Source organism: Rhamphochromis longiceps, linkage group LG14 (assembly GCF_057381845.1).
Source record: "Rhamphochromis longiceps isolate RC_006_pf linkage group LG14, R_longiceps_female_GT1.1, whole genome shotgun sequence".
In the NCBI taxonomy this organism is placed as follows: domain Eukaryota; kingdom Metazoa; phylum Chordata; class Actinopteri; order Cichliformes; family Cichlidae; genus Rhamphochromis; species Rhamphochromis longiceps.
Window position 1 is genome coordinate 4,459,062 of NC_140570.1, and position 22,461 is coordinate 4,481,522.

General features: G+C 43.7%; 1 protein-coding gene across 1 annotated transcript in view; it reads right to left on the bottom strand.

Annotated features, from left to right (window-relative positions):
* sez6b (seizure related 6 homolog b) overlaps positions 1-22,461 on the bottom strand; it is a 232,674-nt gene that overhangs the window by 50,595 nt on the left and 159,618 nt on the right. Inside the window, exon 4 of the mRNA XM_085380611.1 lies at positions 6,085-6,274. Within this exon, the coding sequence (XP_085236737.1) occupies positions 6,085-6,274 (190 nt within the window). The remainder of the gene's footprint in view (positions 1-6,084; positions 6,275-22,461) is intronic.

The following is a 22,461-nucleotide window of genomic DNA, read 5'->3' on the forward strand; positions in this document are numbered from 1 at the left end:
CCCCAGGGCAGCTGTGGCTACAACCGTAGCTGCCTCCACCAGTGTGTGAATGTGAGAGTGAATGAATAGTGGAATTGTAAAGCGCTTTGGGTGCCTAGAAAAGCGCTATATAAATGCAATCCATTATTTTTATAAACTGTAGAATTATATATACTAAAGATATTCATGTGATCACATACAAGGGAATCCAATCCAACTGAATTCTATTCATATACCACCAAATAACAACAACAACTGCCTCAAGGCAAATGAGTTATACAAAAAATTCATTGTACAGCCTGTCTTCCTTTAGGTTGTGTAATACTTACTACAATCTGAAAGTGTGTTTATAACTTCTAAGAAGATGCTATATCTATAACATAAAATATTAGAAAACTACATGAACACTTGCATGAGCAACTATGACACAGCCATACATTCACAGTAAATGTTAGTCATCCTCTTCCAGCGCTGCGTGAACTGTCCAATCCTTTCTCTGCCTGGGAACAATAAGTGGGCCCAGCAACTCAATCTGATGAATCCTATCTGAGTTAAAACATGGTCTCCCTCATCACTTGAGCTACTGCAGTCCAAAATCATTTAATTTATTGATCAATAGCCTCTTTTTCAGTATTACTGACGAACACTGAGGCCAGGGAGGGAACCATTTGAACGGAAAAGCACAAAATTGAGTTTTTCTGTGAAAAGTTTTTGCTCAGTGGTGGAAAAAATAGTGTCTACACTTTGAATTAACACTAACATTAAATCCTTTCTTTACACCTTCCAAACAACATTATCTATCCTTATAATTACATCCTCCAGTCGGGTTTCAAAGTTTCAAAATTTTCAAAGAACCTGCAAATAGTATGTTGTACTAAGGTATATTACTGTCCATTCAACAGGATTGGAAAGAGCTATGTGGGCCAGTAAGCTCAAGCTTTCTTTGCTGATCTAACTGAGCAAAGATGCATAGAAAAGCAAAGAATAGAATGCCTCAGAGAAAAAGACAGAATTTAATAAACCAATATATGAAACAATGAGTGGAGGGAAAGGACTATCAGTATTTGAGGTGGAGTTTTTGAGTTGTTTAGTCTGGATTTACACTTTTAAAATCAATCTCCTCCTGAAACTCCAGACATGCAAACAGAGACAAAAACACCATCAGCACAAAACAGTATTTAAACAGTGTTCAAGCAACACATCACCAAGGTGTAATTTTACTAAAAACATGTCCTGGTTCACAGAATATTTTTTCACAGAAGCCAGGGCTTCAGTTTATCAAGTTAGGTCATCATTAGAAGCATGTTGTCTTTGCAGTTATTTATTTTTAGTTTTGGAAACTATTTTCGTTTTTTGTTTCTTCAATTGTATACAACTGAAGAAACAAAAAAAACAGTAGAAACTATATATAGTAGAAACAGTAGAAACTATATATAGTTTCTACTGTTTGCTGCTGCCAAGACAATCCTTTCATTCCACATTTAAATTTTTCTATCAGGAAGTATATTTAGTAGTACTTTCCTTGAGAGCAGGGAAGTCATGTTTGTGTTGCACTTTGATTTCACCTAGGCTACGGGATAACGCTTTACACTATCAAAGTGGATTTGAAATCAATCAGCCAATCATATTGAACATCATCCTCTTCAGTTTTGCTTAGTTCAAATCACTCTCATGACCGAATATTTGAATAGCCTTATAGACTGTGAATCTCTTGCTCATGTTGACTGATGCTACTACAGAATAAAACTGATAACATCTCACCCAACTCCCATTTATAGATGCTAATGTTTATTAGTCCCTGTCCAGGACGTGTACATCCTCATCACTGAAAGAGTGGCCACTAAATAGACTGCAGAGTCCTGGCCTGATGAGGTAGCTCTTCTGTGTTGTGCCATTTGGTTGGTCAGAGGTGGATTGGTTTGGCCATTTTAACACATTAAAAGAAATTTTCACCATTTCACTATCTCTAAAAGAGAGAGAGAATATACCTGCTGCTCGGCCTGTGGCTTTTCATCAGACTCGGGGAACACGGTGCTGTTTTTTGTAGCCATCCATTATTGTCGGGTTTCATAAATGGCATAAATAAGACACTCTCATGACTCATCGAGTGACTCTACTGACCAGCCATTTGGTGGCATGCAGTCTGACGATGTCACATTTTAGTACCTTGGAACGCTTGGAACCCCAGGAGAGCAGGTACTAAAAAAGTACCTGGTACCAGGTACTATGACCTAATGGAAAACCCTGAAACCTGTGGCAGGTAAGGGTACATCTGGCACCATCTTACAATGCTGTGATTGCAGCCATTCTCCAACTTTCTGAATGGTACTCATGGCCATTGATCCATTGATAAATGGTCTTTGATCAGTGGTTGTTGATCAGTGGTCATCACAATTTGCATATTAATGACCAAGAAACCGACCTTACAGCCTATTGTTCGCCAGTAGTGCTATTTTCAGACCTTTTGCAAATGTACCGCTTATGAGGTTGGGGAAACCTGCATTCAACTAAACTAAAGAACTAACTCGGATGAGTGATGAAACGTTTTTGCCACTGAAAATGCTACATCAATATGAACAGAATCAACACTTTGGGATTTCCTTACTTGGATGATTGAGCATGCTTCAAGACAAGCACAGGCAAACGTTTTTTAATTTTAACTGCATTTTCAAGTTTTCTTCCGACTGATAAAAAAACGTAAGAACCATTTCAACAACCACCAAACAGCTAAAATAACAAATGATTAAAGAGCAGGTAAACAGATTCTGCAAAATGGTGTAAATACAAAGCGAGGCTCCCACCATTCACCTGATATCAGGTGCTGAAAGAAGCCATCTGACAGATTCCCAAACTGTAGGTTTCATCACCCTCCAACCAAAATTCACTAAACCAGCAGCAAAAGAAGACCAAAACTACGCTTCACATTTGAAAAACATTGTAAGGAATTCCCTCTTACTTTGGCTCTCTTGCTTCCACCATGATATTGGCAAGACCCCAGATGCAGGCTATGCAAAGTACGTAGCTTTACATAGCTATGATACATAGCCCTAGCAAGACTCCTACACACTGGGGGACACTTAAAGACATAAAAATATAATGCAAAATACAATGATCAAGAAGAGTCTGGATCCCTTTATCAGTGCACAGTATCTTGTTGTGTTATTTTTTTCCCCCAATAACTGTTCTACAAGAAATTTCTGAGTCATTGCTTTGAATATGAATATTAAACAAGCAGGTACTGAAAAATAACAGAACAGGACAGTGTTTTAGTCTATAGTTTTAGTCAAAGCTGCTATTCAGATTTTCAAAAGTACATGTTGTCTTTAGCATTTAATATTTTAATAATTTATTTTAATATTTCTTGAATATCAACAGTGCGTTATTAGTGGAGGCCAAGAAAATACTGTTGAACGGAAGAAATGTACTTAAGCTGTTAAATTTAGCTGCACACAGTGCAATTCAGGCAGTCAGTTGCTGTAATACTTTTACATTTTGTGTGACATGTTTTTGAAAGTTGAGGTTTGATTTTTGTTCAGGTAAAAAAGATTACAAAACTGAGTGTTAAATACTGATTTTTGCTAAAGTAAAAAAGTGACTCTCTACTTTATTTTTTTTTTTTTTTTTTTTTTTTTTTTTAAAATGACATCAGAAACAGCAGTATGCGACATTACGTGATGGCAGAGCTTCAGTTCATCCTTTGTCATTTTTTTTTTTTTTTTTTTTTTTTTTTTTTAATAAATAGGACAGGGGGAATGAATGAGAGAGAGAGGGGGAGAGAAAGAAAGAAAACCAAAGGGGAGAAGAGACGGTGAGAGGGGGGGGGAGACAAAAAAAAAAAAAAACTCCTGGGTCACCTGTATGGAGAAAAAAAAAACAAACAAACAAACAAACAAACAGAGGAGACAGCAAACAACAAAGAGCAACATAATAATAGAGAAAACAAAGCACCATCACAATAAACTAGCTAGTCATAGATATCAGTATTTACTAAGTAATAAACAATATTGTGCAGCACGCAAGATAGACAGCGCACAGTGTGCTTTGAGGCAGTAGCCAAGAAAGCTTTAGTCCGCGTCTGTGAATACCCATGTGTGCATACCTGTGTGGATCAGCATGCTTGCATTCCAAAGGTTTCTCCATGTAATGATCTGCTAGGGAGTGTGGGGGGGCCTCAGCCCCGTCCTCCAGGGTGTGAAGCGGGTATGGAGGAGATCAAAACTCCAGACATCCAGAGGCCCCCAGAACACAAAAGACCATGGAAGACCAACAGAGGGGCAGCCGCGCCACTGTTCCAGTAAGAGCTGAGGAGAGTCCCAGATGAGGGCTCACTCAGCAGCCGCGGAGCAGAAGCCAGGGGGGGTTGCAGTGACGCGCCCGTGAGCTCCGCCGGCCCCCAGCTGCGCCTGAGTGACCGAGCCCTAGGCCGAGAGGCCGGGGGCACCCCACCTCCAAAGGGGGCCCGAGCGAGCCCCAGGCCCCAGGCCCCGACAAGCGGCCGCCAAGGAGTGAGCCGGTGTGTACCCGGACGCCCACCCCCAGACACAAAGAACCACCAACACACCGACACCTGAGGGAGTCCGCCACCGGCAGGGGAAGTGGTGGTGGGTGGAGATAGGCCTCCAAACCTTGGAGGGCCTGAGGTGTCCCCAGAGAGGTGGCGTCTGATACCCAACCTGACATATAGACACAGACATACAGGCACACACAGACACAAACATCCATTCCCACCCTCATGCTCTCATATGCACTCACTCCACACTCAACCAACGTGGAGACAGACATAAAGAGACGCTGTACACACAATCACACTCCCCAAGCGTACTCTACAATCCGGGTCTAGGTACCCTTGCCCCTGGAGGGGGGAATTGCACCCAGACCCAGGTGGTGTTACCCTTTTCCCTGCGGTGGGGAGAGGCAGACCACCCCGACTCCGCAGCAGCAGGGAGGCCCCACACCCCAGACCGCAGTCGGACGGCCAACTCCTCCTACTAGCCCTCCCGCTCCAGCAGGCCGCAGAGAATGGGGGTGGGAGAAGACTCCAAACCTCCCTCCACCCGCTCATTGTAGTGTTGATGCATATGTGTTCTAAGGTGCAATTAAAACCCAGGAGGGCATGGAGCTACCTGCCAAGGAGCAGCAGGTAAGCGCATAGTCCCTCCTGCTAACCCTCAATGACTAAGTGTATTTAAAATTGAGAGGTGGGCAACGACGTCAGGGGTGAGGTATACACCCTGATGGTGATTTGGACTCCGTGATTGTGCCCACCCCCAAGATCCTATATGTATGTGTAATGAGAGTGTGAATAATGTGAATGTCTAAGATGTGGGATAAAATTGAGGCAGAGGCAGCCAGAAGGGGACAGGGGGGGGGGTAGCCTCCTCTGCACCCTGGTGACATACCCCCACTCCAAGGCCCTGCATGTGTGGGTGGTTGTGGAGGAGCGGGAAGAGGGAGGCAGCTGGAGATGGGGAGGGAAGGAAGGGAGGGGCAGGTAACCCCTCCCTGGGGCCAGCTCCCCCGCTGACCCCAGTAGGCACTCCCACCCTCCGCGACCCGCCAGGGAAGGGGGGCCCAGGCCCATCAGACCGGGGCCCAGTGCAGTAGCGCCCCCCGGCTCCACAGAGCCCTGGACAGTCCACCCAACCCCACCACAGAGAAAACTGCACCCACCCCACCAACCACACATCTTCCAGACTACATAAGACGGTAAACGCCCAGGCTGAGATCTTCCTCCACCTCTCCACTCTCTACTTTAAAGTGGCTCTCCTTTTAAGTTATGTTAGCTTATTTCCATGGGAGACATAAATGAAAATGAATGAAAAGTTCAAGTATATATATATGTGTGTGTGTGTGTGTGTGTGTGTGTGTGTGTGTGTGTGTGTGTGTGTGTGTGTGTGTGTGTGTGTGTGTGTGTGTGTATTTGTGTTCGATGCACAACCTCATAAAAAAGTCATAAAACAAGATTGAAACATCTTCATCACTGCTGCATGCTGTGCCTGAATCTATGTTCATGCTTTGCAACAAGCATGAAACTGTCATTTCTACTTTTTTTTCAGCTTAAACTTTCAGCGTGAAGGAAGAACACGTTCAGTGATTCAGACTTACCTTGATATCTGACAAGGACTGCTCCAGCCTGAGGATTGATGCTGTGGAAGCGGATGGAGATCTGATTGCTGTGACTTCTTACTACCAAACCCCTCATTAGAATGGACTCGTTGGCCAGCACTGTGTTCTCGCTGTTTAGAACATCTTCAAAGATCACTTTGTCTCCTTCAGAAAGATTCACATTCATCACCTGACAAAAAAGGAGTACAGATTATATTGTTTGCACATGAAAATAATACTAGAAAAATCCACGTTCTGTGTCATTCTGTGAACTTTCCTAGAGAATGTTGGCTGTAGAGAGAATTTTCTAAGTTTCCGATACCACCACCATCTTTGATGTTTTTTGTTTGTTTGTTTGGTTTTTTTTTAAATGAAATGCTATGTTTTATACAAGATGCAATGGGATGCTAACTTTCCAAGAAGTTCAACTTTTGTCACAGAAAAAGTTGCAGAATATTTTTCTATGAGTCTTTAGAATCTTTAAGATGTGAATGTGAATGAATTTGTGTTGTTTTTGGTCAGCAGTGGTTTTTTGCCTTGGAACTCTTCCATGGACGCCATTTTTGCCCAGGCTCGTTGTTATTGTTCGATCATAAACAGTGACCCTAACTGAGGCAAGTAAGGCCTGCAGTTCTTCAGATGTTGTTGTATTTTTTATGACCTCCTGAATTAGTCATTGATGCGCTCTTGGTGTGATTTTGATAGGCCAGCTACTCCTCAGAAGTTAGATAGTTATAAATAAAGTTATAGATAGTTGATGTAGTTTCTTATCTCTTTCTTTAGATCATGGGATAGTGTATTGACCTACTTCACTTTGTCAGACAGGTTCTATTTGAGGGATCTTAGTAGATCTGGCAGCAATCAGGTCTAGCTGTGGCTAGTGAAATCGAATTCAGTTTTACAAAAAATGTTAATTACACGGTTAAATAAAGAGGTAATCTTAAAACATGAACCTCCACCAGGGAAGTTCACTCTCTTGGCAGCATTTACATTTAAGGGAATAGTATTGCATTTTGTATATATTCATTTTGTTTTCTCTGTTTTTTTAAAACATAGTTTAAGATGTTTGTAGTGCAGTAAAAGTCAGATTAGTGCAGCACAACAGTTTATTTAGATTATGCAAACATTATGTATGAGTAGGTAATGGATTACAGTTACTGATTTGTAAATAACTGGACATGAATAAGTTGAGCTTAGTTCTAACCACCTAGGTCAGCTTAGTGATATTTAGAATCCCTATATACCATTTCTTTTGCCTATATGTTGTCAATACAAATAATGTCAGTAGCAAACATAGCTTCAAATAGCTCTCTATAGCATTATTATGACTTTGACTTCAGAGCAATTATTAGCATTTAAGGAGACATCAAAGCTCAAAAGTGACAAATTAAATTTTTGTTATTAATAACCGTTATTATTGTTTTATTTCACAGTGGCTTTCACAAACAAAATAATACATTAATACTAATACTTTAGATGTTTTTAATATGAAATAAATCACTTTGAGTTCATTGAACAAACGTGGATGTTGGTTTTTAAGTTGCTTCACTAAATAAGAAATATTTTTCCCTTGAAGAAGCATTGTTCCCCTGAAGCATTGTTTGTGTTTTACCTTTTGTGAATTAATCATCAATTATAATCATTATTAACAAACAAGGACCCTTGCATTTTCAGAATTTTGCTATTGAATGGTACCATAAGCATCAGTTCTAGATGCATCCCTACTGTTGACCGTCATGGACTTCCCTCTGCAGTTACCCGACTTCAACAACAATAAACAATTACGGGGGAACATTGTTAGTTTCAACCAGGAATGCCCAATACAGAAAGGCCTGGAACCGGATCTCTGTTTAAAAAGTCTTGGACTCTGATCCAGTGATTATTACCCAGTAGGCAAACGGAGCTTGGATACAGCTGAGAAGAGGACTCGCCCAGCTCTAACTGCTTTTCAGTCTCCGAATGTTGATACTGCCTGCTCTGAATGCATGCTTGCCAGAGATGCCTTGCAGTCAAGCATGAATCTTCAGTCACATCCATTATCAGCAGCTCTCATCCAAATCCATGCTCTGCATAACTAACTGGGTTAACTTATAGTGGCCTGGAAAATACCCCCCAAGGATCTGTTTATTATAAAGGTTTTTACTTTTGCTGTTTCACAAATGATTAAAAAGGGAATCGCAACAATTTGGACTTTTTGAGTACAGGATATTTTACTAAAGCAATTTAGCAGAAACAAAGCAAAACCCAAGTCAAATAATAATAATCACATAAACAAATCACTTGATTTATAATTATTGAATTACAATTCAATTCAATTCAATTCTTTATTTATTTGTCACATGTAGTTATAACTAGTACAACACACAGTGAAATGTTTTTTCCGGCTAAAAAGTACCCCCCCCCCCCCCCGACTGTGCATCTTACTAAACTTATAATAAAAAAAAAAAATCTATATAAAAGTATAAAAATGTATAATATCGTGCAAAATATTACGCTGTAATAGTTAAGAGCTATAGTGTACGTATTTACATAAATACAGATGTAAATGATAAAATACAAATAAAAATAAGGATAAAACTCAAAAGAAAATTATATACTGTGTATGGAATTGTCCATCATGTTGTCCGATTTGTGTTTTGATTGAGGAGTCTCACTGTTTGTGGGTAAAAACTCCTCCTGAACCTTTCAGTTCTTGTTTTCAGGCTACAGAGGCGTTTCCCTGACCTCAGTGGCCTGAACAGTTTGTAAGCGGGATGGCTGGAGTCGTTAGTGATCCTGATGGCCCGGGATCTGCACCTTTCAGCGTAGATGTCCTGCAGTGTTGGTAAAGATGTTCCCATAGTGCGTTCAGCTGTGCGCACGACCCTCTGCAGGGCTTTCTGTTGCTGTACTGTGCAGTTCCCGTACCACACCGTGATGTTATTACACAGGATGCTCTCAATGACCCCGGTGTAGAATCTCCTCTGGATGTTCTTGGAGATCTTAAACCTCTTTAAACGCCTCAGATGATAGAGGCGCTGTCTGCCTTTGATGATGAGGAAGTCCGTATGTGTGTTCCAATTAAGGTCCTCGTTGATATAAACACCGAGGTATTTAAAATTAGAGACTTTCTCCACAGGGTTTCCATTGATCTGAATTGGGGTGTGAGTTTTCTCGCCTCTCTGTCTCCTAAAATCATCACCATCTCCTTTGTTTTGCTGATATTCATGGAGAGGTGGTTTGCCACACACCACTTTGCTAATCCGTCCACCTCGCTTCGGTAGGCCCTCTCGTCATTCCCGGAGATGAGTCCTACCACCACTGTGTCGTCAGCGAACTTCACAATGGAGTTAGTGGGGTATCTGGCCGTGCAGTCCGCGGTGTAGAGGGAATAAAGAAGAGGGCTAAGCACACATCCCTGGGGGGCCCCTATGTTCAGTGAAAGGGTATGAGAGTACACATCCCCTATTCTCACCGACTGTGGTCTCGCAGTCAAAAAGCTGTGAATCCACCTGCACAAGGATGTGCTGAATCCCAGATCCCGGAGCTTATCCGTAAGGATGTGGGGCACTATGGTGTTGAACGCTGAGCTGTAGTCTATAAACAGCATTCTCACATAGTTCCCACGTCCCTCATCTAGATGGCTCAGTGTGGTGTGCAGGACCTGTGCTACAGCATCTCCAGTGGATCTATTTGTCCGGTATGCAAACTGCAATGAGTCCAAGTCGGGAGGGAGGAAAGAACTAATAAAGGGTTTCATGAGCCTCTCAAAACATTTCATCACTACAGATGTTAGGGCCACTGGGCGATAATCATTTAGGCTGGCTGGGCGGGTGTTCTTAGGGATCGGAACAATCACTGATGTTTTAAAGCAGGTGGGGACTACCTGCTGGGCCAGGGAGGCATTGAAGATGTTAGTGAAAACTGTAGTTAGCTGATCTGCACATACTCTTAGCACACGTCCCGGTATGCTATCTGGTCCCGCTGCCTTCCTGCAGTTGGTTGCCCTCAGAGCTCTCCTCACGTCATGCTCAGAGAGTATCAGTGGTGCTGGTTCAGCAGCGGGGGCGGGTGCAGGGCTCTGAGATTGAAACTGAGGTGCCTCAAAACGCGCAAAAAAAGCATTGAGTTCGTCAGCTAACTCCGGTTTCGTACATCTCACCGTGCTGGGTTTATAATCTGTGATTGTTCGTAGCCCGTCCCATATACGTCGGGAGTCGCCATATTGGAAATGCGACTCCACCTTGTCCTTGTAACGCCTTTTAGCCGCTTTCACAGTCTTCCTTAAACCATAAGAAGCTGCTTTATAGTTGGTCATATCGCCCGATGTGAGCCCCATATTGTAGGCCGTGGTCCGTGCTTTGAGAGCTTTGAGAGCTCTCCTGACAGTAGAGTCAACCCAAGGTTTTTGATTGGGAAAGGTCCGAATTGTAGTCGAGGGGATGATGGTATCCACTAGCATTCCAATGAAGCTAATCGCTGTGTCCGCAAACTCGTCAATGTTTGCGGAAGTATCCTGGAATACGTCCCAGTCTACATCACCGAGTACGTCCTGCAGCGTCGCCTCTGATTGGACAGTCCAACGTTTGACCTCTCGCGTCACCGGAGCTTCCTGATGAAGCCTTTGTTTATATTCCGGGGCGAGTAAAATGGCGGCGTGGTCCGATTTCCCAAAAGCCGGTAGGGAGATGGCTTTGTAGCCGCCTTTAAATGGACTGTAGCAGTGGTCCAGTGTGTTGTTTCCCCTGGTGGGACAGGTAACATGCTGGTGAAAATTAGGCATGACCTGTTTTAATTTAGCCCTATTAAAATCCCCCGCCACTATGAGGGCGGCATCTGGATGTTTAGCCTGGTGACTGCTCAGCACATCATGGAGGTCCAATAGCGCCTTGTTGTTATCCGCTTGTGGCGGGATGTAAATCGCAGAGATAATCACAGCCGTGAACTCCCGAGGGAGGTAAAATGGCCGACAGAGGATGGTGAGAAGCTCCAGATGGGGTGAGCATGACCGGGACAGGACCGTGATATTCTGAGGGTTACACCATCTGTTATTAACCATAAAACAAACCCCACCGCCCCGCAGTTTACTGGATTCCGCAGTTCTGTCCGAGCGGAAAATAGAAAATGATTCCGCCGGGGTTATCGCATGGTCCGGCACAGAGCTGGTCAGCCAGGTTTCGGTCAGGCAGAAGATGTTGCAGTCCCTGATGTCTCGCTGGTACCTGGTTCTCGCCCTGATGTCGTCCAGCTTGTTCTCAAGTGACTGGACATTAGCTAGCAATATGCTAGGCAGTGGAGGGCGGTATGCTCTGGTACGCAGCCTGTTCCGGACCCCTGCTCTTCTACCTCTGTATCGCCGTCTCCTTTGTCTCCAACATCCTCTGGAGTCATTGTTCTTGTCGCGGAGGATCTCTTCCGGCCACAACGTTGTGTCCAGTAAACCCGTAGCAGAGGTGAGTGAAAAGTGTTGTCCTATATCCAAAAGTGTGCCAAAGTCATATTGAGTCCGGCCTAGTGCAACACGAGCAAAAAAAACAATAAAAAACATAAATAAAACGAAATAAAAGCACAGTCGTCGCAGAGCTGCCAGGGCGGCAGCCGAACTCAACGGCGCCATCTTGATTACATGAATTACATCCTATAAACTGATGCTGGTTTCTAATGTTAATCCTGGAAGGAGAGAGGTTCGAAGAAAGAATGCGCATGCCTTGGCCACTACAGATTTATCTCTGATTGGTGTAGTTATACTACTCCAACGGGAAGGCAGTCAAATCCTTGGAAGTTGCAATCCAGTGGGAAATAGCCAAATTCTTGGAAATTATAATCCAACACAGCAAAAATGAGTAGAGAAAAAGACAAAAATTATAAATCCAGTTTGTTGGTCCAAAGTGTTTGGGCAGTGGTTGCTCCACTGTTTCTTACTGTATTATACAACTATGAATTCCCAGAGTCAGATCTTTAAATGATGCTCTCCTACTCATTGCACGGAACAAGAGGAAGAACCCCAATGTTCCTGTTTTATACTCATGTGCCCATATGCATCACCTCCTCTTTTACCTCCTTCATGTTCACCATCATGCAATTACTTACTGCACATAATGTCCTCCTGTATATATCCACTTAATGTATATAATGTTCTCTCTCTCTTTTTGCACAGTTGAGGAGCGTGTCAGGATACATTTCACTGCGTGTTGTACTCGTATAACTATGCATGTGAAAAATAAAGAATCTTGAATCTTGAATATGATTATTACATATAAATCCTCTTTTAAGACACACCTTTGTCAACAAGCTTCTTCTCTCTGTTTTTCACATTTCATATACATGATTTAAAGCAAAGTTCAAACATTAAAATCACTTAATTACCGTGGTTACATTTTCTTCTTTTCTATGTTGTACTTTAACATGATCTCACATTAACTGCATCACATGTGAATGTTCAGTCCCATATGAATATACAGGGTGGGCCATTTATATGGATACACCGTAATAACATGGGAATGGTTGGTGATATTAAAGTCCTGTTTGTGGCACATTAGTATATGTGAGGGGGCAAACTCCTCAAGATGGGTGGTGAATGACCATGGTGGCCATTTAGAAGTCGGCCATCTTGGATACAACTTTTGTTTTTCCAATAGGAAGAGGGCCATGTGACACATCAAACTTATTGGTAATGTCACAAGAAAAACAATGGTGTGCTTGGTTTCAACGTAACTTCATTCTTTTATGAGTTATTTACAAGTTTCTGACCACTTATAAAATGTGTTCAATGTGCTGCCCATTGTGTTGGATTGTCAATGCAACCCTCTTCTCACACTCTTCACACACTAATAGCAACACCACAGGAGAAATGCCAGCACAGGCATCCGGTATCCGTAGTTTCAGGTGCTGCACATCTCGTATCTTCACACCATAGACAATTGCCTTCAGATGACCCCAAAGATAAAAGTCTAAGGGGGTCAGATCGGGAGACCTTGGGGGCCATTCAACTGGCCCATGACGACCAATCCACTTTCCAGGAAACTGTTCATCTAGGAATGCTCGGACCTGGCACCCATAATGTGGTGGTGCACCATCTTGCTGGAAAAACTCAGGGAACGTGCCAGCTTCAGTGCATAAAGAGGGAAACACATCATCATGTAGCAATTTCAAATATCCAGTGGCCTTGAGGTTTCCATTGATGAAGAATGGACCCACTATCGTTGTACCCCATATACCACACCAAACCATCACTTTTGTTGTTCCAACAGTCTTGGAGGGATCCATCCAATGTGGGTTAGTGTCAGACCAATAGCGGTGGTTTTGTTTGTTAACTTCACCATTCACATAAAAGTTTGCCTCATCACTGAACAAAATCTTCTGCGTGAACTGAGGGTCCTGTTCCAATTTTTGTTTTGCCCATTCTGCAAATTCTGTGCGCCAATCTGGGTCATCCTCGCTGAGATGCTGCAGTAGCTGGAGTTTGTAAGGGTGCCATTTGTGAGTAGCTAATATCTGCCGAAGGAATGTTCGATGCCACTAATGCCACTCTACAGTGATTTAGACTAACAAGCACCCTGCTTGTTAGTCTAAATGTGTTAGCAATGTCTTAATCCAACATGTAATTTAATCAGACTAAATCAGATTAAATCAGATTAAAAGTATTACAAATCATTATAAGTATTACAACACCCTTATTAAGATAAACTTTCGGATTTCTAAAATATTAGCTTTGAATTGTCAGTCACGCTATTCAGCAGACTACATTTATTATACCAACATTTAACAAGCTGTAGAACATTTTACAAGAAATTAAAAAGTTATTATGTTTTGCAGAAACAAATTTTCTGTGATGTAAATATCTAATAATTCATGCATCTTTTCTAGTTTTATGTTTTATTTTGAAGTTTACTTGAGTTTCATTTCCTATGAGGATTGTGAAATTATTATTATTATTATTATTATTATTATTATTATTATTATTATTATTATTATTATTATGGGTAATTTCTAAAGTGCCATAGAGGCTATGGACAGTTTTTCAGAGGTAGAGTCATTATTGTTGCCACACAGCATACTGTCATCTAGTGACAGAGCAAACTGGAGAACTTACCTGTTTCAGATCAGATGACGAAATGGTCCTTTTATGAAAAGACTTTATGGCACAAAAGTGCTAGCCTTCACAGATTAGTTTGAATTTAGAAGCTACTTGAAAGCTGTGATAGAGAGGTTATAAAAGGAACATTTAAAAGCCTGTTTGCACTTAAACTATCATTAATTTCCTGGTAAAAAAGAGAATTGAAGACAAACTCTGACTTTCAGTTTTGTTATATAAATGCTGTCTTTGTCAAATCTAGCACAGTATCAGACATTTTATTATATTAACATTAAAATATCAGCATGTATCGGAAGAAACTTGATCAGATGTCTGCTTTGAATATTGTTCAAGAACAAATCAAACGTAAGAAACACAGGAAAAGTTTAAAGGACAGTATAGAGAGAGCTCAGTGATAATGCTTTAGATAAGCTTGTCTCTTTCAGTGAAAGCATGTATGGTGACACAAAAAAGTGTCACTTGTAACTTTTTCATCACAGCAGGTATATCTTTAGGAGACATCCTATTTTTTTTTGCAGTTTTCTATAGATCATATCAACCACATCACCTCATACCTAACTAAGAGATGAATCCACAGCTTTCCTTAGAAAAGCTGCCAAGGTAGGTTTGTGGGCTGGATATCCACTCAGAGGAGTGGTCAGCATGTTCACAAGTATGAACATCAAACTGGACTTAAGACTTCTAAGTACAGAACAACACTAAAAATGTTGACATACTTACAGTATAATATACATTTAACACATTAACATGTACAAACGCAAAGTCTGGACTTTAAATCAAATCAAGATGTTTTGAAATGACCTTAAACAGGTTGTTTGTGCCTGGAAAACCATCTTATGTGGCTGAATTAAAAAAAAATTCCACAAATGATAGTGTGCCAAAAGTCCTTAAAAGCAATGTGAAAAAATTATTCACAGTTATTGCAAATGCTGATAACAACTAGTTATTAGGGTTAGAGAGCATGAGTGTTTTTACACACAGGGACAGCCACGTTTAGATTTTTTGTCCTTAATGAATAAAATCATCCTTTAAGTATTCTCTCTGGTTTATTATCTAAAACATATTAGTGCAAGTATGACAAATACTTCACTGCACTATGAGTACAGAAGGAACCTATCCAGCTCAAGACAGCACCAATGACTCCACAAGCTCAATAGCCTCTATGGTATGCCTGTGTATAACAAGTCATAAAGCACAGTTAATGAACTCATGGACACAACAGGATCAGGAAAATAGTGTGCTGAACAGAGGGCATCACCAAGTAATCACATTATGCCTACAGCACAGTGATAATAAAACACTTGGGAGACATAATCTAATTTGTCCTGGCTTAAGTCCAGTTTCTGTAAAACAATCTCACGAACATAATCATAAGTGGTGAACCCAGATCTGGAAAAAGCATAAGGCCTTGTCAGCATAATGGATGACATTGTTTTCAAATCTGTATCGCAAACTATTATCTAAGATCTGTCAAACAGTCCCCTCAGTAAAATCTGTGGAAAACTACAGCAGTGGTTTTGGAGTGCTGTAGTCTGCTGATGCTGTTATTCTGCTGTCCTGTTCATTAGTCTCATGCTTTTTTTAGACTAAGCAAAAAAATAAAAAATAAATAAAACTTATATAGAGATAGAGCATCCCATCTGCTGCTGTGTTTATTGATCAATTTATATTCTTGGATTTAGTGTTATTCCTGGTTTTGGTTCTCCTTATTGTGTGTATATCCTTAGCTTCTAGTCTTTAGGTTTCTGCTACTGTGCCTTCCTGTGTTACACTTTTAATGTCAAGTCACCACTGTTTCAATGTTTGTGCACCTCCTGTGTTTCCCCCACTCAGTCATGTCTCCATGTCTCAGTGCCATGTCTTTGTGAATGTCTCTTGTTTCCTGTTTTACTTTGATAGTCTTGCATCTTATTTTCAGTTTTGCTTCCTCTTGGTCACTTGTATGTGATCCCCGCTGTGCTCTCCTCCTGGGTCATTCCCTGGTTATGTCACGGCTGCACAGCAGTCGTGTGGTGAATTGAGTAAAGGATCCAAGATGCAGGCACTGACTGGGGTGCGAGTGAATATTTATTGCAGAGGTGATAAGGGGACAAAAACAGGAGGAGCAGAGCGGGGAGTAAACCAACCTAAACTGGGGAAAACTAAAGAACTCAACTTAAACCAAACACGCACAGGGGGAGGAACAAAATACACAATGAAAGATGGCGGAGAGACGCAGACTAAACACCAGGTTACACAGAATGATGCAGATGGACACGGAGTTAAACAGACGACGCGACAGAGAGCACAGGAAAACACAGGGCTTAAATACACGGGGAGTAATCAGGGAATGGGCCACAGGAGGGAGACACAGCTGGGAGCAATAAGGCTAACGAGACAGGGGAGAGGTAAAACTGAACACACTGACATGAGACATGAACTTTCAGAATAAAACAGGAAACTAACAGACACAGAGAATCAGACAGGACACTGAACATGACAGGCAGACTCATGAGCAGACACAATAACACCATGGACAGACAGAGGGAACACAGAGAAGTGGGAGCAGGCAGGCAAAGAACAGAAACCTAACAAATGGCAAAATCACAACAGAATACACACTCGGAATGAACAAAAGCATAAGGAAACACAAAACACTGAGTCCTCAGACTCAGGACCATGACAGTACCCCCCCCTCAAGGGCTGGCACCAGACAGCCCAACAGAAACACAAAAACGGACCAAAACCAAAAAACCCCCCCACGAACCAAAAAACAGAAAACGACCCGACCAGGGCGGGCGGTGGGGGTCCAGGACGGAGGGACACAGTCCGAAAAGGCCCAGACGGACAAGGTCAGGGGGCCGACCCAGAGGCCAAAACAGTTCAGTTCCGGGGGCCGACCGTGTGAAAGGCAGCGGCAGTGGGGCAGGTCCGGAGGCCGGCCACGCAGTAGGCAGTGGTGTGGAAACAGTTCTGGGGGCCGACCGTGCAGACGGCAACAGCGGCGTGGAAACAGCTCTGGGGGCCGACCGTGCGGACGGCAACAGCGGCGTGGAAACAGCTCTGGGGGCTGACCGTGCGGACGGCAACAGCGGCGTGGAAACAAGTCCGGAGGCCGGCCACGTGGAAGGTAGTGGCGGCGTTCAGGAGGGCGTTCAGGAGGGCGTCCACGGTGGCGGAGATGCCCAACAAGCGGCCTGGCAGATGACCGACGATGTGGAGGTGGTAGTAGGGGACCTGAAGGCTGCGTGGCCCCTGCAGCCCCAGGCGAAGCGGAGGCTGGACCAGACGAGGCGGAGGCGGAGGCTGGACCAGACGAAGCTGATGAGGACGCTGAAGCAGAAGCTGGACCAGGCGAGGATGATGAGGATGCTGGAGCCGGACCAGGCGATGCTGATGAGGATGCTGGAGCCAGACCAGGCGATGCTGATGAGTATGCTGGAGCCGGACCAGGCGACGAGGATGAAGACACGGAGGCTGGGCCAGACGAGGATGAAGACACGGAGGCTGGACCAGACGAGGATGAAGACACGGAGGCTGGACCAGACGAGGATGAAGCGGAGGCTGGACCAGACGAGGATGAAGCGGAGGCTGGACCAGACGAGGATGAAGCAGTGGCTGGACCAGACGAAGATGATGAGGATGCAGAGGCTGGACCGGATGAAGCCAAAGCAGACGCTGGACCAGGCGACGAGGATGAAGCCAAAGCAGATGCTGAAACCGGACCAGGCGAGGCCGAAGACTCTGAGGCCGCAGCAGGCGAGGGTGATGAGACTGCAGCTGGTGATGAGACTGCAGCTGGTGATGAGACTGCAGCTGATGGCTGGACGGGCTCCTCGGGCCCCCCAGCTGACGAGGCAGAAGGCTGGACGGGCTCCTCGGGTCCCCCAGCAAAAACAGTCTCAGACCCAGTGGGCACTGGAGCCCCTGGCACACACAGAACAGAACCAGCAGGCACACGGGCCTCTGGCAGGAACGCAACAGAACCAGCAGGCACGCGGGCCTCTGGCAGGGACGCAACAGAACCAGCAGGCGCGCGGGCCTCTGGCAGGAACGCAACAGAACCAGCAGGCGCGCGGGCCTCTGGCAGGGACGCAACAGAACCAGCAGGCGCACGGGCCTCTGGCAGGGACGCAACAGAACCAGCAGGCGCACGGGCCTCTGGCAAACACATGGCAGACGGCAGCTGCACAGAGCATTGAGTCTGCTCAGGCAGCGACGGCCGGGTGCCGTCCCCAGCTGGCTTCTTAACCGCCAGGGGTCCCGAGTCTGCTGGGGGCTGAGACCCAGCCTCTGGGGAGGCCCTGGGGCGAGTAACAGTCTCTAAATTAGCCAGTTTCTGAGAAACTAGAGTGGTTTTAATGGGTTTGTCTCTCCGCTTAAAATGGGTGCTAGGAACGGGATTCAAAATGGGTGGCACAGACACAGCCTCCAGTATGGAGGGAACGGGTGATCGGGCTAATGGCATAGATGCAGGCTGGGCTAATGAACTGGCTAAAGGCTGATGTACTGGTTGAAGTGAGACTGGAGTTGGTGGTGGAGTGGATGAAACACAGTCAGTTACTGTTATGGATGTTTTGAAAATGCCAACTTGTGGGAGGTCAGTTACCACGAAGGTAGGTAAACGCCGTGTACTGTCTCTACTTTCACTATGAACAGCCCCAGAAAACACAGTCCCAGAAGCACCAGCGTCCTTAAAACTCACCACAGCTGGTCGCACAGGAGTCCCTGAATCCGGCTGTGGGGTGAAGCGCCGGTGGTGCGAATGTTTCCTCCCAACCGTTGACGGCTCCGACAGGCAGGGAAAAACCTCTGGGGGGTCGGGCCGTGAAACCTCCGGTGGGTGACTCTGAGACGGATGCTTTGTGGCGGTCGTAGTCCATTGTTGCTGGGCGCAATCCGCTACTTCCCGAGCTTGCACCGCTTCCCGGGCTTTATGCAGCTCAGCGAGTAAATCTGTAAATCCCCGGACCTGGTGGAGATAGGGATTTCCGGCCAGGATTGCTTCAATGGCATTTATCCCCACAGCCTTCGCTCGTGCATTGGAGGTGTGGGTTACCCAGTCCACCAGGCGTAGGGCCCGTGTGAGGTCGCTCTCCCCGGTCAGGGCCGCTGGATCCATCTTGTGGTCGCGTCGTACTGTCACGGCTGCACAGCAGTCGTGTGGTGAATTGAGTAAAGGATCCAAGATGCAGGCACTGACTGGGGTGCGAGTGAATATTTATTGCAGAGGTGATAAGGGGACAAAAACAGGAGGAGCAGAGCGGGGAGTAAACCAACCTAAACTGGGGAAAACTAAAGAACTCAACTTAAACCAAACACGCACAGGGGGAGGAACAAAATACACAATGAAAGATGGCGGAGAGACGCAGACTAAACACCAGGTTACACAGAATGATGCAGACGGACACGGAGTTAAACAGACGACGCGACAGAGAGCACAGGAAAACACAGGGCTTAAATACACGGGGAGTAATCAGGGAATGGGCCACAGGAGGGAGACACAGCTGGGAGCAATAAGGCTAACGAGACAGGGGAGAGGTAAAACTGAACACACTGACATGAGACATGAACTTTCAGAATAAAACAGGAAACTAACAGACACAGAGAATCAGACAGGACACTGAACATGACAGGCAGACTCATGAGCAGACACAATAACACCATGGACAGACAGAGGGAACACAGAGAAGTGGGAGCAGGCAGGCAAAGAACAGAAACCTAACAAATGGCAAAATCACAACAGAATACACACTCGGAATGAACAAAAGCATAAGAAAACACAAAACACTGAGTCCTCAGACTCAGGACCATGACAGGTTATCCCTCTGTGTAGTTAGGTCCTTTGTCTTCCTCTGTTTCTTGCCCGATCGTCCTGCTAACCTCCCTTGCGTCTCCATGAGGTATTTCCAGGTTTAGGTTTTCCCAGTTTAGGTTTTTGTTAGTTCCAGTCCTGTTTCTGTTTGTTTTCGGCCGCCAAAAAATGGCTCACGTTCTGTTCAAGTTCCATTCTTTCTCCAGTGCTTGCGTTTGGGTTGTACCACTCTTTCCACTCCACACGTCTGCCAGCTAAGACGTGACAGAACGATCCAGCCACACCATGAACCCAGCAGAGCTGGAGGCTCAGGAGACGCGGTCCAGCCTCCTGTTTCATTGGCTGGAGGATCTGAAGAGCTTGTCCAGCCATCTTCCTCATTCGCTGGAGGGTCAGGAGGCTCATTTAATTTAGCGCAACATGTTAATACATGATGGTAGATCTGCTTTCCCCATCTCTGAACCCAAATGCATTGTTACTGACACAGATTTACAGTTGGTGTTGCCTTGAATTCAAGTAACTAACTTAAGTAAGTTTGTTAATTGGTTTAATAGTGTATTTTCATCAGTTCTCAGTAGCGTAGCCCTATTACAAGTCAGATTAGCTCCAGTGATCCAATCCAAGGTTCTTCCTTGTTCTTCCTCCATAATACTGCTCAGTTTTTATTTCAGTCTTCTTGTCACGATCCTGGGTACTTTGACCCAGCGTTTTGAGTTTTAGTTTATTTTGATGTTTATGGTTTATGTTTAAGTTCATTAAGTTATTCAAGTTCATTTGTTATTAGATCCCCCTTGTGTTTTCAAACCCTGTGTTAAGTCTTCCTTGTCCTTCATGTGTTTCATGTCTGCGTTTCATTATGTTTCCTGATTTATTTTGAAGAGGTCCTGTGTTCCTATGTTCAGTGTTTTTAGTTTTACTCTCCCCTTGTGACGTTGTTATGTTCACGTGTGTCAGCTGTTTCCCCATGTGTTCCCACTTCCCTCATTAGCAGAGATGGGCAGACGCGTTACTGTAATCCGATTACTTTTTTCAAGTAACAAATAAAGTAAGGGATTACTATTGCAAAAACGGTAATTAGATTACCGTTACTTTCCCGTAGGAACACTGCGTCTCATGACAGTGACGTAAGCAAGTGCTACGTTCGTGACAACAGCTGTGTGCAGATCAACAATGGATCATATATCAAGTGCAGGAGAAAGTATGAGCGTGCAGCGTTTAAAGCGTGGAAGTACTGACCTTACTTTAAGTTTGATTCCATAAAAAGTGACAAAAACATTAGTGTCCGTTGTGCGTGGGAAGAAAACTTCTTTTTACAGCGAAAAAACCCCCCTAAAGTTCCAAGCTAGCACCGAGTGCGCTACGACGTAATGGAAAATTCACAGAGAAACGCACGGATTCTTCAACTGACCGCGGCACACCTGCACCAGGGTAAACCTCCGCCTACCCTACTCCTGCTTTACAGGTGAAAATAGAGCAAAAGGACCGCTAGTCTTTGATTTTATTTATTTTCTGCTGTGTTTTACTTGCATCTATTTGAAACAGTGAGTGTAAACAAAAAAAATTATTTTATGTGCTGGAATGTGCAGAAAATAGGTTTAAATATTAAACAAATTTCTTCCAGTCAGAGAATGTTGCATATAATTAAGTTTTTGCTTGATGCATAAAGTTAAAAGATTAAAACTAATAAAACAAATTTAAAAAAGAGACTTTTCCATTTGATTACATTTTGTATGATGGATTATTCAGAAAAAGTAGAATTGGGCTGAAAGATCTATGGCTTTATCACCTATTCAGGTTGTAAATCGTGTTTTTAAAAAGTAACTAAGTAACTAAGTAATTAATTACTTTTGAAAATAAGTAATCAGTAAAGTAACAGGATTACTTTTTGGGGAAGTAATCAGTAATTAGTTACTGATTACTTCTTTCAAGTAACTTGACCAACACTGCTCATTAGCCTCCTGTGTGTATTTAGTGCGTGTGTTTTCAGTCATTCCTTGTCAGGTCGTCTGCTGTGTTCACGTCATGCATCCAGGTTTTTTCCATGTTTCCATGCCAGGTTCCATGTGTAAGGTTTTTCCATGCTTTAATCTTAGCTCACCCAGTTCAGTTTATTGTTTAGTTTCTACCTTTGCCTTTTGTTTTGTACTTCTTTGCCAGCCCTTAATAAACGGCTCATTTTTGTTATTCCACGTCACGTTTCACAATCTGTTTTGGGTTATTTGAGTCCTTTTTCGCAACACATACAGTCTGGCAGGGGCAGACTGTGACACTTCTGATGACTGTGAAGAACTTTTTTGTTCATTCGGCTGGAAATATTAATGGTATCAGGTCACAGTCTGAGGATGTGTTTGGACATTTCCTCACAAAATAAAAGACACTTTCCAAATTAAAAAGAAAAAAAAAACACGTGTGAATTCCATGGTGGTTCTGAGTGTGAGTATTGTTTTGTATCGTAATATATTGTTAAAGCAAATTTTTTAAAAGTTATGGAATTGTTTCACGTTCTTCT